The following is a 16,470-nucleotide window of genomic DNA, read 5'->3' as shown; positions in this document are numbered from 1 at the left end:
TATGAGCAAGTTACCTTTTATTGTTTGCTCCAGGTTTTCCAGGTAAAACTTGTACTGACTGACCAGACCTTCCTCAAATTCTCGGAGCCTCTGAGTTTCTTTTTTGACCTGTTGAACAAATGAAAATAAATAAATAAAATAAATAAATGGCAATTGGTGTCCACGTAGTAAATACAGGTAATAAAATCCCATTACGGGAAATCTGGGAGGAAATCGGGCAGAAGACAGGGCATTCTGGTTGTTGTATCTCCCAACGGCAGTCAACAGGTTACATTTTAGTGAATAATGTTATATCTGATGCTAGGCTAAAACAATACTATCATCAAATATACAATATGGTCGCATGAGAAAACGTATCCCGCCAGTCTTCAGTTTGATGCAACAAATTCGCCAAGGTATCATAACTGAAATACCATTCAATCATGGCCTTCAAGAGCATATGTCTACTACTACTACTAGTACTCCGATGTGATTCAATAGGATAAACAGGTCTGATGAGGATATGGGTGGACAAAGTCCAGTAGACATCACGCTCCTAAAAGCTATATTCAGTTCTCTCTCATGCCTTTCCATGTAATAGCTACACCTCTCTCATTCATTACATGAATAAAGGTAGTGGGACACCTACATATTACACCTACAGGAGCTTTTAGGACATCCCATCCTAAACCCATAAGATAAATAAGAACGTGGTCCTCACTTTGCAGTTACAATAGCTTCCACCCTCTGGAGAAGGTTTTCTACAAGATTTTAGAGAGTCTCTGTAGTTTTTGCCCATTCATCCAGAATAACATGTCAGGTCAGACAATGATATGGGCAAGACGGCCTGGCTCATAATCTCTGTCCTAAGGATGTTGGATTTATTTGGTTGCTTATGCAGACCAGTTATGGTCCTCACCAAGCTCCTTCAACCCAGTCTTTGTGGGAGCAGTTTGTGGAAGGCCCTTTTATGTTCCAGCATAGCTGTGCCCCAGTACACAGAGCACCATAAAGTCGGAAGCACACAATTGTCCGAAATGTCTCGGTATGGTGAAGAATTAAGATTTATCTTCACTGGAACTAAGAGGCCAAGACCAACCTCTGGAGAAAAACCTCGCAGCATGCCACCCTCCTCCAAAGCTCAGTTGGCACAGTCAGACAGGTAACGTTCTCAAGCCCTGACCTGTCCATCAGAGGGTCAAGATAAAGGAGCGTGAATGGCCACTATACAGAATATACGTCCACTGCTCCAGACTCCGAGCAAATTCATATCTATCTTTCCTACTTTCTATCTATACAATCGTAAACCACAAATAATAATATAACATACTAGTAGAATACCTGCGGCTTCGCTGGCGAAAAATATGTTACATTGTTGGTTATGTTAGCTAAAATAATCTGTTTCTTTTCAAGCCGCGAATCACGTTGTCACTTGTCTCAGCTCTTTGACACAATTTTGCATTCTGAGCTTTTGGATAAACTTGCCCAATAGATTGTGGTTTTGTGGGCGGAATTTTAAAAAAAACAGTCCTTAGTATTGTGACCCTTTAGTATTCACCTGACACTGATAAGAGATGTAATACAGAGCTGCCCTCACAGTATTACTATGTCCTGAAGGAGCCCATAGCAACCAATCAGAGCTCAGCTTTCACTTTACCTCAGCAGCTTCAGTGATGAAAGCTCCTGTATAGTCAGCAATACTGACAATCTTATTTTCAGGATTTTTCACGGGTCTCCAGGACGTGGTTTCTACAGCTCCATAGACTTCAATGGAGCCTGCAAAATTCCCAGCTTTGTGCACAAAGTTGTCTATGGAACCACCAAATCCATGGCCCGGAGGTCAGTGAAAAATACTGGAGTGTGCAAGCAGCCACTAAGGATACCAAACGTGTTTTGTCAGTGCATGCATGTAAGTGTGTGCATGTGTGTGATCCATGTGTATGTATGTGTGCATGCACATGTGTGGTCCGGGTATATGTGTGCATGTGTGTGCGTGCACTTGTGTGATCCATATGTATGTGTGTGTATACACGTGTGGTCCATGTATATGTAAGTGTGTATGTGAATCCATGTGTTTGTGCGTGTGCAGTGCAAATGTCCATGCGTGCGGTAGTTGTGGGTGAGTATGCATGTGCTCTGTTTGTCCATGTGCATAGGGTGCATCCATCTGAGTGTGTTTGCGTGCATGTGCGGTATTTATGGGCTGCGGTTGTGCCTGTGGGTTGGTGTATGTGTGCTCTCTGTGTGATGTTTATATGTTGTTTGTGTGATGTGTGTGGTGGTGCGGCCCCTTTGGCAGCGACTCTTTGGCGTGTCACTATAATCCGTCCCTGTCAGTCACAACTGTTGTTTTTTTTTCCCTTCAGCACTTTCACCTTCACATTTTCCCATTATATGTATAGGGCCTAACTTTGGGGGCCCCAATCTCATGACGGGGGGAGATGTAACGTGCGAGATGTAACGTGCGCAGTATTCTGCTCCTGTGGGTGGAGAGGGACGTGCCAAATTTCACCTAAATCGGGCGAGAACTGTGGATTTGTATAGAGCGGGCTACTACAGAATTTGAGTTTTATATATATAGATTATAATACAAAAATACACACCTGCATGCAAAAACAACATGTACTTGAATAGCCCTATTCCAATGTAATTTCCTATCACTGGGGAAATATGATAGAGATCACATATATACCTACATATACTATATCAAATATCACACCTATATCGTGCAATAGCCTGCACCACAGATTTTTACGTGACTGTAAAGGGTGGATTAGACAATGACTGAAGGCTATAATCTGTGGAAAGGTTGTCCTGATTTTTTTTTTAGCTGTTGTCATTGGCAGAAATAGAAAGTTGAACATGACAAACAATTTATTGCCTGGGATTTAGTACAAGGCAGACATTGATCTGCACATTGTTTGACATTTTTCATAAAACTACCGATGATAAATCCATCATACAGCAGTCTGCAACAAGTAGAGAGCAAACAAGCAGCTTCAGTGAATAGTAAGCAGCCCTTCTCCACGTCTAGAATGTACAATATTTCATGTGTTATGTCTCACCCTAGCAGACTTTTCTTCTTCCGTCAGGGGGCGAATTTTGTAGGAAGGGGCGATATCCTTGAAGATTTCCATTAATGAAATCAGCACGAGTTTCCGGACAGTCACTGCCACTGTAGAGTCCTGCTCCATCAACATGGCACGCAGCTCCTTCAGTTTTTTAATCTGTTGAGGCAAAGGCATATAAGACAGTTCTGAGTACATAGTATTTAGCTCTTAAGAACATCCATATGGTACTATGCGAAAACATAAGTTATTTTTGCACACATTTCTTTTAGTCTCCTGTTATATAAAGGTGTTTTAGTCATTCAAAGAAGTTTTTCCATAAAAGACATTTAGTTATAACATTTATTACGCAGGGTGCCACACTGTTTCTGTTACCCCCACAGAAGTGAATAAGATTTATGGAAACAGTGTAGAAAAGTGAGCTACATTGTTTCCATAGCTTAAAGTCTTCACAGTAAGGTTGCAGTAAGGTAAAGTATCAGGACATAGAAACTAGAGGGGGGCTGATTTTAGAGATAGGTGAGGTATAACACGCATTTATCAATCATTTGTGTGTTTTGTGGGAAAATCCCTTTAAAGGTATAAAAAGAGGTAGACTGTGCAAGAAGAATAATTGCCCAATAAGTCAAACACTTTATAGTTATGACTTAGCCAAATATGAGAAAAATCTGAGTTCAAACAGTTCTTTTGTTAAAAAATACAAAACCACACACACTGTTCTCTGGATTTGCCAATATAGCCGAGGCCAAAGTTGCGATGTGAACCTTCTTCTGTTCCAGCGTGTCCCTCCTATGTTCGATCAGTTCCTCTGTGCTAAGTACTCGAACAGGCTCTGCAGACACAACTGGAAAGAGACATGTCTTCATTGTCAGCAAACTAAACATGCAAAGGACATACTGTACTTTATATTTAACCAGGCAACCAAAGGGTTAAATGGCCTTTTACAAACAGGCCTCAATTAACTAAGCAAACATGCCTGCAGGACAGAATACTAAAATGTGGACATAACAGCAAATGCGGGTATCGGGGGTACACTGTGAACCAATGCCATGTAACCCTTTGTGTGTCCAAACATAATGATCAGATCTATGAAATATCTGCCATCGATAACAGCTGAGATGACCCCGCATACACACTGTGGATCTTACAAATCAAAATTAAAAATATTTCTAAATGTAAGATAAGAATCAGTAATACGTTTTCTAGGTGGCTTTGAAATAGAGCTGTGTCAATATGATCTAAATAAAAATGGCAATTAATTGTGCATTTTACCTTAAGTACGATTAATGGCGATTATTTAGGCTGCACCTCTTAAACACGCCCCTTTTCACGTAAATGTATGTTTTGGATGAACCTCTTGAGATTCCCCAGCGCTTTCGTTCAGTCCAAACCTGCATCGGCAGTTTTGTTCAGACCGAACATCTCTTCAGACCCCAGATTATAATAAGCGGGGCCCAAGGGGAGGCGATCAAACATACTAAACAGTGTTACTCACCTCTCCTGGGCTAACATCAGGGACCTCCTGCTCCTGGATCTTCTTCAGGTTTGATGAAAGACTTCAGAGACCAGGTCTCTGGGGTACATGGTGCCATGAGGCAAAAACGAAATTGTGACCAATTTCCCTGATGTCATTCAAGAGGCCTGAAGAATACCAGCAGTGGCACAAGAACCCAGGAGTTGTAGGCCTGAAGCCTCAGCGATACCTGATATTCGGAAGAAGACGGACCAGCGCAGGAGCACAGGGAAAGTGAGTAACATTGTTTTTTTATATTTGATCACCTGACTTGGGTCTCTGATTTCTGAAGAGACCCCACAGTGTAATAGCATTTCCAGTTTGGATGTGTTCAGTCCAAACAAAACTGCAGGCAAGGTTTAGAAATGATGAAATAACTGTCCTGCAATATCCCACATGCACAAAATCATATTGGCTATTTGGATATTCAATTATTTTTCTATTCATTTCCCAGCCCTACATTGAGAGCACCTATTACACCCCCTACAGAATACATCTGTATCTTATTATAAATAGGTGATCCAGATTATACTACTCATGAGCTATCCTTAGATAAGTCAACAATAGTATACTCTTGGGCTCATCTATGTCACAGCTAAATACGCACAAGAGAACGATACCCAGCTAAAGAGGCAGAATAGTTACTTACCTTCGGTCTCTTCTGTTTCCATTTCCTCTTCCTCATCCTGGTCCTCAGTATGGACAACTGCAGAAGACAGACAAGCTGTTATTTGAGGTAAGTAGGTAAAACACCTTACAGTCATGGTAAAACTACAGGGTTAATACAACCACTACCTCAAAGTCACACGCCACCATATATCATCACTAAATATTAAGTACCAAACAACCTTCTTTTTCCCTATAGGTTAACAGTGAAGTGCCCATACAGTCTCTGAAATCTCATAACTTTCCTTCTATTTGTGTGACCTAGCCTATACTAACAGGTATTGTGCCAACAGCAGCGGGCAAAGGAATACAAGCGAGGGTGGTGGTCACTTACCTGGCTTCTCAATACTCTGCGGAATAATTCCACGCTTGTCTTTGATAGGCAGAAGGTGAATCACTTCTTTCTCAGGTTCCGTCTTCATACGTCTGGGCATCTTCTCATACTTCTCAATCACACTGTCCTGTTTTCTTTTTGTGGCATGGACTGGTTCACTAATAAATGAAAAGAAAGTATCTACATAAGATTATATTGGATACTCCCATTTCGCTACTTCTGGCTATCTACAGAATATGATATATATATATATGGGTCCAACCTTTAATCTCAAGAACAGAGCAGAGTCTGCTGCCGAAAGTGAATGGAGAGGGGCCAAGTCAGCTGTTTGAAGAGACTGCAGCATTCAGACAAGTCCTGTGGCCTCCTCACTACTTGTCAAGCACATTACATAGATTGTACAGCAGCAGAGTTTGGTATTGCAGCTCAGCCCCGTTCACTTGGATGAGGCTGAGCTGAAAAAGTCCAAGTGTGATGGAGCAGCTTCGATCAGCTGATCATCGTGGGGTCCCAGTGTAAGACACCTGCCAATCTTATATTGAAGATCTATCCTAAAGATAGATCATCAATATTTTAGTACCAAAAGACCACACACTTTCACCAGTTTGACTGAATGTGCTTGTATTTTCAAAGGGTGCTGGAAAGTAAGATGCTGTCATATAGCTGGGGCAGTATATCAGCTAGAGAGCCAAGGATCCAGCGTGATAAGAGTCATCATACCCAATCCTTCCTTCCCCAATATCATCTGTCAGTAGAGTCATCCAACACTGCTGAAATTGGGCTGGTTCAATCAACTTTTTTCTTATGTGAAGTCTTCAGTGTAATTATGCGAATATTCTTATATTACAAATTATATTATATCTTATATGACAAATACTATATCTCTACAGACAGGTGTGATTCAGGTAAGGGAAGGAAGCAGTTGTGGAGGCATCACTAGTACTCTATGAACATGATAGTCTTATTGTTGAAGCAGCAATATTTAAAGGGTACAAAACTTCATGTAGGGCATTTGTCAGGTAATATCAAGACTGATGTAGAGAGAATGATAAACAAATCACCCTGAAAGTGCATGGCTGATTTATGTATTCCTCTTACTTGTATAGCACATACACACTACAGACACTCACGGTCCGTTACTATCCCATATAGGGCTCACAATCTAAGTTTTCTATCACTATGTCTTTGGTGTCGGGATTGAACCAGAGTACCCAGAGGAAACCCATACAAACAAAGGGAGAACATACAATCTCCTTGCAAATGTCCTTAGTCGCATTTGAAGCTAAGACTCCAGCTCTGCAAGGTTACAGTGCTACCACTGAGTCACCATGCTCCCCGATTTCCCTACTGACAGTTACAAATGCTCCGAATCTACTCTAGAATCCGTGTACAATGTCTAACCTGTAGTAATAATTGACATTTTTAGCTTGTGTCTGAACAGCAGATGTCTACAGGCAAATCTAGTAATTCGGCAGTTGCCCCCAAAGCACTTGTTAGTGGTTTTGGAGGCATTTTGGACAGGATTGACAGCATTTAATATCCCTTTATCCTACAGGAGCAGATTACATACAGATTCACAATGAAGGCATTCACCTGCCTATGACAACTCTGACTAACCACTACAGCATCAGTGTCTTACCTGGAGGAGAGGTCCCTGGTTACAAAGGATGCTCTTTGAGCCATTTCTCGCATTAGTTGCAGGTCGTCTTCATCAAGCATGTCCAAGGGCAGGGTTTCCTCATCCAAGTCATCATCTTCATTAACTGCACGTGCAAACAGACAGTCAAAACAATGCACCAAAACAGACGCTATTAGTAGGAACGCACAAAAAAAAAAAAGCAACAATGCATTGATAAATGAATGGACACCGCAAGAGGTTACTATAATGTCTATAACAGTATATTACACCTTGAAAAGTTTCTCATGCGTATTAATACCCATGTGACGACTTTCCCGGCCATTTGAACATCTCTGAGCACTTTTTCTGTTGCTCAAGAACAGAACGGGTGCCATAAACACCTGGTGTCTATTTGTTTGCACAGTGGAGCCCAGCATTAATGCCCTTGATCAGTCTTCTCTGATCGTGGGCATTTAGTACATGCGAGGCCCCATAGATGCAGAGAGCCCTATAGTGCCAATGAGAGCCAGGAGCCTTCTGAAAACTCCCAGGCCTGTAATAAGAAAATAACTATGGAGGCTATTTAAAAATAATTTTATATATCTATATCTATCTATCTATCTATACACACACACACTATAGATATATATATATTAAAAATAAACAAAAAAATTAGCTATTCCTATGTCCAAAAAGGCCCAAACTAAAAATATTTATCCCATGTGGTGAAAGACCCAAAATAATATAAAGCTTTCTTCCCTCATGTTTTTTTTTTCATTTTCCTGCATGTAGGACTTTTTCTTCCATTACAAAAGTAAACAAACATGATGTAGAAAACACAAAGGACACTTTCTTCCATTACAGTCAATGGGAACGGACACAGAGGGTCTCCAACTGTAAACACAGCCTTATAAAGATCAAAATAGCCAAATTGCTGTTTAGCTTCTCCAAAAAAAATTAAACAAAAAGTGATCAGGACACCAGACGTTACCCAAAATAGTATAAATGGAGACTTATTTTTATTTTTCTGGGGAGTATGTAGTGCAACCTCAGTCCACCACCCGGTAGTACCTTGTTGATTCTTTGGTCCAACCCTATCCAGGGGTACAGGTGCTTTGGAGCCGACATCTCGCACAGCTTCTCTGAGCTTCTTCTGCTCTTTCCTCTTCTTCTTCGCTGAACTCTCCTGCTTAAACTGCTTGTTCTTTAACTTGTTGTCAAGTTTTATCTTGCTGGTCTTCAAAAGCTTGCGGAAGCTGGGAGCTTGCTTCCGATTTCTTCTCTAGAAAAGACAACACAACAAAGCTTACAAGAGAATCGTGGATTGTGTTAGACTTCAAGACGACAGACAAACCCCCCCCCCTGCGTGAGACAAGACTTTACACTTTGTTTGGGGATGTGCTAATAAATCCCGGGATCTCTTTTTAAATTATGTCAATTTTTGGGGGTATTTTCCTGCAGCGCTTTTCACAGAAAATCCACAGAAGTTTCCTCTGCAGACTTTCTTCTTCCATTATACTTATACAGAAAGCACCAGCGTTTCCATAGACATAACTAACATACCGGAACGGTTTTGGAAATCGCGGCGTATCTGTTGTGTATATTTTTCCGCAATGTATGTATTGGATTAGATAGAATCCCATCCACCTTGCAGTGACTGTAAAACACTGCATTTTTTTCTAAGGTGTTTACACTAGGAGGGGCCCAGGCCTAATATGGCAAATGACTTGACAAAAAAAAAAGAAGTTCTAAATTCTTGAACAAAACCCCGAATGTGTCTGGTTTCTCTGAAACCTGAAGCAGTTGAGTAGACAACACTGAGACTGCACTGACACTTGCAAAATTTTGGTCAGGACTTGCAAGGCAAAACATGGAAGAGGTGCTAAATATTTTTACATGTCTCTCCCATATTTGACATGCATTGAGGCTGGAGTCCCACATTGCGATAAATGCACACATGGCTAATCCTATCCATACATTGCAGAAAAAGTCTGCAGTAGAAAAGCTGCATTTTCAAAGACTTTTCTGAAAACTACAGCATATCAATTATACCTGTGGAACCGCTGGCATTTTCCATGTAGATATAATAGGAGCATGAATGTGTTTCCGCTGTGGTTTTTTACGCAGCGTTTTTATGTGGCTTGCTATAAGGGTCTTAGCCTAAAGGGGCTTTTCACACTGATGCCCTAACCACAGCTGTGGTAAACGTTTAATTTTCCGCATCACTGTAAGATTTGAACAACATGGAAGACACCCTTAGCAAATCGACAATGTTCAGTAGGAGAGTCTCTTTGGATACGTTGGGGTGAAATAATTATGTACAATCACATTAGTCTAAAACCCGCCAGTGCAATTCAGATGCTTGTCATATCAAATGATGCTGCCACCAGGTTCTGCCTATAGATTCTCTCCTGCGGCAATATAAGTGAAGTGTCTGAGATACTGGTCACTGTAATAACATTTAGGCTAGGGCTACACTGAGACTTTGGCTGTGTCCGCCCCCCACGACTCCAACAATGTAATGGAACACAGTAACACTGTGACCCCCAAGGATGCTGCGACTTCTAGTCACAAAAATATCAAGCGAGCAGAAGTCACACTGGCAGCAATTTTGTGGTCACAAAGCAATTCCATTCATTTACCATTATGGGGGAGTCAAAGGGGGTAACACATATTTGTAGTCTTTCCATGCACTTCAAGTGAATGCTCCAGGCTGGTAGGAGCTGTGGGGTCTATGGGGGGCGCTATATATACCTGTCACCAGCACAGCTGCAATAGGTAATGTATATGTATACACCTCCACAATAGATGATTAAAGCTGATACAAGACTACAACTCCCAGCATGCCTTGAAAGCCGCCACCACCATCAGACATGCTGGGAATTGTGGTTTTACATTGGCTACCACGTCACAGGCTGCAGAACAGACACAACATATCCCTGCAGGGTTACAGGCCATACAGCTGTTATATGCGGATTTATCACCGGTGTGTAATGGCTGACAACAGGGAGCAATAGACTGTATATGAATGCACTGCCAAGGCTAATAGGAGACGTTGGTGCGGAGGACGCTTTACATGGCAGAGCAGGTGACCAAGGCCATGTCAGCAGCCTCGGCCTATGCTGTGGACACTCACCGGCTTCATGGTGCCTGCAGTCCGGGACACGACTCCTCAGCTCCGGTACACACGTGTGACTACAGGAAGTGCCGCCGCACATAGACATCGGGAGCCGGCTAGAGAGGAGCCAGCACTGCGGATTCGTAAGAGCGCCATCTTGTGTACAGGAGTCATAGTGCAGGGCAGTCGGTCAGCTCTCTCCTATAAACTGGCTGTACAGCCTGGTAGTTTTATACTCTTATATTTTTGTACTCTTTTATGTAAGTGCACTGAGCTGGTCAGTCCAATAACAAATGGATGTGTATAATATATTGTCTACTGACTGACCAGAGGGGCATAACATGAAGCTCCTGGGGGCCTATGTAGCATCTAAGGATCCCCCACCTACCTGCAATATAGGATTTCTATTACTGGTGTCCTCATATTAGGCAGAGGCACATTATGGCCCAGCTGCACCCTCAGCACCCCCTCTAGTTACACCCCTGGTCATAATATTAAAATCAGGGGTGTTAATAATTTTGATTATCTTGAGATATCAGCCCCAGTCCCGGCAGGGGTATAAACTATAGGAGGTGCTGCGGTCACTACTGGCCCCTCAGTGGGCCCCTCTACCATATAAAATATACTACTAGGGGACCCATTACAGATTTTTGCATTAAGGACAACACGCTTCCAGTTACGCCTCTGATCACAGCAGGTTCTTATGCTCCTGGGTTTAAAGGGATTATTCCAGGGAGTTTGGCATTACTTCCTTCTTCAGGGGTTTTGGGCTGACACCGAGTCACAGTCACTTCGCCTCCTCTCCAGTGTTCACCACTAGTTACCTGTATCATGGTGGCTGACTACTACATCATAATACTAAAGCCAGGCCCCATGATACAGGTAACTAGCAGTGACCACACGAGTGACCCAGGTGCTGAACCTGCCTGAAACCCCTGAGTTTGTAACATACAAAACCCTAGAGCAAGCAAGTGATGACAGACTCCCTAAGTCCCCACGCAGAAACCAGTTTTTGGAGAATGCAGCAATGTACCTGGACCTGGGCACTAAACCCCAACAGCATAAGGACTTGCTACTGGTTTCGACAGGGTTCTAAACCCAGTAACAGATTGCCTTTATGCTGACATGTTGGAAGCAGGAAAAAAAGCATCAAGTCTTATGGGGTGATCCCAATGTGCATTATGCAATGTTACCACCTACCAGAAGTGGTCCAACGAAGAACAACTGATGAACCAGCAACAGAGTCATGGGTGCACAAGGTTCACTAATGTACATGGGGATCTAAAAGCCCCTCTGGTTTCTACCTCATAGAAGAGCTATTGTATCACAACTTGCTTACAGTTACAACTGTGATAGAAAGGTGCAGTGTATGGAGCCAAGTAGCTGCAGGCCACTTACAGGAGTCAACCACAAAAATAACCTATAGAGGGTACATGAGACCATGGAGCAATGTTCTGCTGGGAAATCTAGCATTCGGGTTTCGGTTCTTCGGGTCCACTTCGGCTCGGCTCCGCTTAAAAAGTAGTTATCTGAGGAAATCTGCAGACCTCATAGACTATAATGGGGTCCACCAGGTTTATGCCTGAAAAATGCAGCAGAATGGGGGATGGAATCTCTGAATGGAGACTGAGCCTTGGTGTGAACCCAGCCTTAATGTGATACTTCCTAGGAATGACTTGAGGAACTTGACAGTTCAAAATGTTGTCTTGGACTCTAATTCTCCATATCTCAATCCTATTGAGCACCTGAATGAACAAGTACAATAAACGTGGGCCTCAACTCACAGGACTAAGAACATGGTCAAGAAGCTTGGTACAAATATCTACTCTGGATTGAGTTTCTCGGGCTGAATTGAGCCTCAAAGGATCTTCTGCTAGTGTCTTGAGGCTAGACATTACCAGATACCTTCAGGGGTCTAGTGAAATGGAGGAACCTGCAGAATAGTAGACAGGTTGGAATAAAGAGTAATATTACCACCAGGCAACAATGGGTTACCACGACAGGCAGGGGCTTAAAATACAAAAGGGTAACCCCCACCTAGTCTGCCATTGTTACCTGCTACATAAATTATAAAGCTTCAATCTTCATTCAAACAGCAAATACAACCTAAAATAGAAAAAATAAAATAAAAAATAAGCTACAGTTTTAGAAATGCAGTGATCTAAAAGCAAATCATGTCTGCCAGCTGCAGGATACTGGGCAGTCACAATGAAATCTGCATTTGTAACACACAATTGGCTTTGTACATTAAGAGAAGATCATTAGTTGCTTCCTGCGGCTAATTCTAATTAGTGTGTAATGGCCGACAGCGCTGCTAGTGAATAGAAGCGGCTGCACAAGGTGCTTAGAAAGTCACCTATAGAATTTCATCTTTGTTGGGTAGATAATCTGCACATAGGAGCCTGGCAGTAGCTTTCTGTTCTCTCCCATTCTGCATATACACATGCACTGCTATGGCTGTACAGAGTGTGCATGTGTATAGAGAAGAGTTCAACCAATAACTACTTACACATCTTGTGCGTATGATCACTATATTCGGGTTGGCTTATACACGAGTATATATAGTACCAAGACGATGATCCAGTGCTTTGCCTGACACTTGGTATCTGGATCCAACATGGAGCTGTATAAGGACTGTCCATTTATGGCATTTTACTTCAACTTCCAACATACGAAGTATTGACGAGAGAGCAGATAGTGACCAGAAGCTTACCAAAAAGAAGGCGCGGGGGGAATAAAGTAGTGTAAGTGACAATAAATCCAGACAACACAGAGTAAAAGCTTTAGCTTCCAAGTTTTATTTACATAGGAATTGTTCATCTAGTGGTCTCAAATGAAGGCTAAGTCCCTTCTATGTACATGTTCTATATACAGGTTTATACTTGAAAAGTAAGAAAACTGTACAATAGCCACAAAAAATTAGAAATACTTTGACATAAAAGAAATACATAAATTATATGTAACATTCGAGTTTACACATGTGGACTTCAGAAGAACCATAGAGCAGCAACACAAACCGGGGGAAATGTGAGCCGGTCTAGTGTCGGTCCTCGGCGCCCTCACCGCTGCCCAGGCCTGGTAATACATTGAACGGGTTACATCTGTATCTTTATTTTTTTGTCACACATACACAGAAAAGTTATCTGTACAAAAGGGGGAAACTACGAAATCACAGATAAGCAACAGACACACAATACCTTTATCTGGTAGTGGCCTCAGGAGACCTGCAAAGTGTGAGAGTTTATGGAAAACCGCAGTTAAGAGGTGACCTCCATATCTTCAAGGAACGGAAAACGGAAAATTTCCGATACAATAAGATTATGAAATATATTGGGAATTGGAATACATTACCAAACAAAATGGGGAAGTCCTCTATCTAGTGGAAAGCTTAAGAAAAGTTGGTCGCAGACTTTACCCTGGTAACAATCTATGTCTATGGTGCCAAAGCAATCTGTTCCAACATTTTTGGTCAGTAGCCTATGACAAGCCTATCGCACCTTCTGTGGAACTGGACAAGTGCGCCCCTAAAAGGCAATGAGTGGAATAGTCTAGAAAAACTGATGTCAGTGCTGTACAGTACAGTCCGGAAAATGTCCAGTGCCCAATAGGGCCCCGCTTCACCTTGGTCTGAGAAACTGGTGAGATCCCAAACAATGTCATCTTTTAACAATGAACGAATTTCCCTTTAATAGTTAAAAATTTGGTATAAAATATCTACTATTAATAAATCAGCCCAAAACTGATCCAATACTTTAAAAGGAAAACTATGCTCTTAGATGACTTTTTTTTTTTTCAATTTTCAACAATTTCCATCCACATAAAAAATGACGTCGCTGTTAACGGTTTGCATTGTCCTGGTTTCAGTTACATGAGACTATTTGCTGGTGAGACAGAAAAGCTTAAAATGGATATAAAACACTAAGCAAAGTATTAACTGTTCATTTCCATGTACCTGTAGAAGGTGGCAGCCATGTCAATAGTCGTCTTCGGTTATAAAGGGGTTGTGCTAAAAAGTGAGAAGGACCTTTCTAATGCTCAACATTCAACCTAACCAACTTCTGGTGGTGGGCGCTCCCATTCATTTCAACAGAAGCACCGGAGATAGCTGAAGTATTGCCATCTCCAGCGCTCTTGTTGAAGTAACTTGTCATCAGTCCTGCCCACATTCAGCCTGGTTAAATATGAAGGACGAGAAAGGTCTTTATCACTTTACTTTGTGGGACAACCCCTTTAAGGAAGGGAATTGTAAGCCTCCTAAAAGAGGATTGTTCACCAGCTCCACCAGCCCCAGCTCTTGGTATCCTTGAATAGGTGCCAATCCATTGATTCCAGCACAGTTGGAATTTTTTCTCTAGCTCCCCTTCCCCCCCTCCCCATTTGTCAGCAATCAGTGCTATTAATGTCAGCATCCAATATACTTACTCAGGCTCCAACAATCTTGGATCTGCCCACCTTTTAGTAGGAACCCTACTTTGTAAATTGAACAGATTGCTCAGGGACAATGAGAGGGCTAGAGTCAAAATTCCAACTGCACCAGGAACATTGGATGCAAAGAGTTGGTGGAGGTGGTGAAAGGTCCTCTTAAAGATGGCCATACCCACTTTGTGATGAAAGTAAGCTCAATCCACCAATTTCAATTCAATTTACCTCCAATGAGCTAAACGTTCCTTAATAAGGGTACATTTTTTGCCCTTAAATGCTGATAAGCAATATTAGAAAATGACTGACACTTGTAAGTTCCATCAGAAGGGTGGTGTTGGCCCTTCCGTAGACCATCTACATGGACATAACCTTCTCCTGCATAGGATACCAAGGGTCAACAAATGCCCCTGCGTGTCCTACACTGGCATACATCCCCCCCACAAATATATATACCTCAAGGTGATGCCCCGTTGTCTAGGAAAGACAACAGATTATGCTTTAGTACACAGTATATAAAAACCCTTTACAGCCTATAGATGCATTTTTGGGTATTTGCTGGAGTCTTTCCTGGAACATATACCAGACGAAAAGTAAAAAAGAAATGTGAACAGAGCTTTACTTGACAGCACTGACAAAAATATTCCTATAAGTGACCGTAAGGCCAGCACCAGCTCAGCACAAAAAGTTTACAGCCATTTATACTGCACAAAATTGCTATAAATAAATGAATCCCTTACAAAATCTCCCCCCCCCCCCCCCCAATGGTCTCGCCGCCTGCTCCTTTACAGCAAGTAAGATTGCAGACAAGTCATGGAAGGGCCTTCAAGAAATGTGAAGAAGCGCCAGGACATTCAGTATTGCACGTCTTAAGACCACTATTCAGATTTAGCTCCTTCAGATCACCCCACAAGTAGCCACGAGAGACTGTTATATGGAAATCATATTAGCCATATATTAGGATATCCTACAGACTGCAGCGTAGCAATGACAGCAGATTTACTTAGTGTTATCGTTAACGGATTGCTGGGATTCACATTTACCATTCACTGATGCCATAAAACACATGGCACATTTTGGCTTTGCATGGCCCCTTGCTAGTACGTTGGACCCTCACTTTTAGCAGCATTTATCTGTGGATGACACATATTCCCATTTTAATATATTGATAAATCCTAATGACAGCGATTATAGTACTGGTCCATACAGCATAGTGCTCAAAACTGACATGTAAGGGAATGCAAGGGGTTTTATTTATTTTTTGGCTAGGTGCAGTTTATAGAACTTGACCTAAAACTCATAATCCCCTCCCCGACCATAACTGTGCCATACCACTACCACTACTGTTGTATTCACATCACTTTTTTTTACATCCAAAAGGGATGGCCAGGATTAAAAGGAATAGCGGTGTCATTTATAAAGTGTATGCCCAGCTTTAGGTTAGCCATACACATCGGACTATAAACCCCAGCCTCCCCATAAAGATGTATATGGAAACAACCTGCGGACAGAGACTACAGACAGCAGCTCATCACCCGGCAGTGCAAAGGATCATGTCTGCCAAATCGGCCAGAATGACTCCATACACATTAGACTATTGGTTGTATACGCTTTCCAACTTTCTGAGACTGCCCCGGTAGAGCCGGCAGATAAGGAGTGCTGAACCACATTAAGGCACATTGTACATCACAAATCTACATAAAGAAGCTTCCTGGGAAAAGGACAGATTTTCCAGCTTCCATGTTTTGTCCTCCT

At 42.1% G+C, this 16,470-nt stretch overlaps 1 protein-coding gene across 1 annotated transcript in view; it reads right to left on the bottom strand.

Annotated features, from left to right (window-relative positions):
• Window positions 1-10,398, bottom strand: part of NOC3L (NOC3 like DNA replication regulator) — a 34,629-nt gene extending 24,231 nt beyond the window's left edge. Inside the window, exons 1-8 of the mRNA XM_075257933.1 lie at window positions 10,315-10,398; window positions 8,250-8,460; window positions 7,200-7,323; window positions 5,561-5,718; window positions 5,210-5,266; window positions 3,761-3,891; window positions 3,045-3,206; window positions 15-108 (exon numbers count right to left, since the gene is read on the bottom strand). Coding sequence (XP_075114034.1) covers window positions 15-108; window positions 3,045-3,206; window positions 3,761-3,891; window positions 5,210-5,266; window positions 5,561-5,718; window positions 7,200-7,323; window positions 8,250-8,460; window positions 10,315-10,323 — 946 coding nt within the window. The 5' untranslated portion in view covers window positions 10,324-10,398. The remainder of the gene's footprint in view (window positions 1-14; window positions 109-3,044; window positions 3,207-3,760; window positions 3,892-5,209; window positions 5,267-5,560; window positions 5,719-7,199; window positions 7,324-8,249; window positions 8,461-10,314) is intronic.
• Between the last annotated feature and the right edge of the window lie 6,072 nt (window positions 10,399-16,470).

Source organism: Leptodactylus fuscus, chromosome 10 (genome assembly GCF_031893055.1).
Source record: "Leptodactylus fuscus isolate aLepFus1 chromosome 10, aLepFus1.hap2, whole genome shotgun sequence".
In the NCBI taxonomy this organism is placed as follows: Eukaryota; Metazoa; Chordata; class Amphibia; order Anura; family Leptodactylidae; genus Leptodactylus; species Leptodactylus fuscus.
Note: the sequence above shows the minus strand (reverse complement) of the source record. Positions and strands in the feature narration are given on the sequence as shown.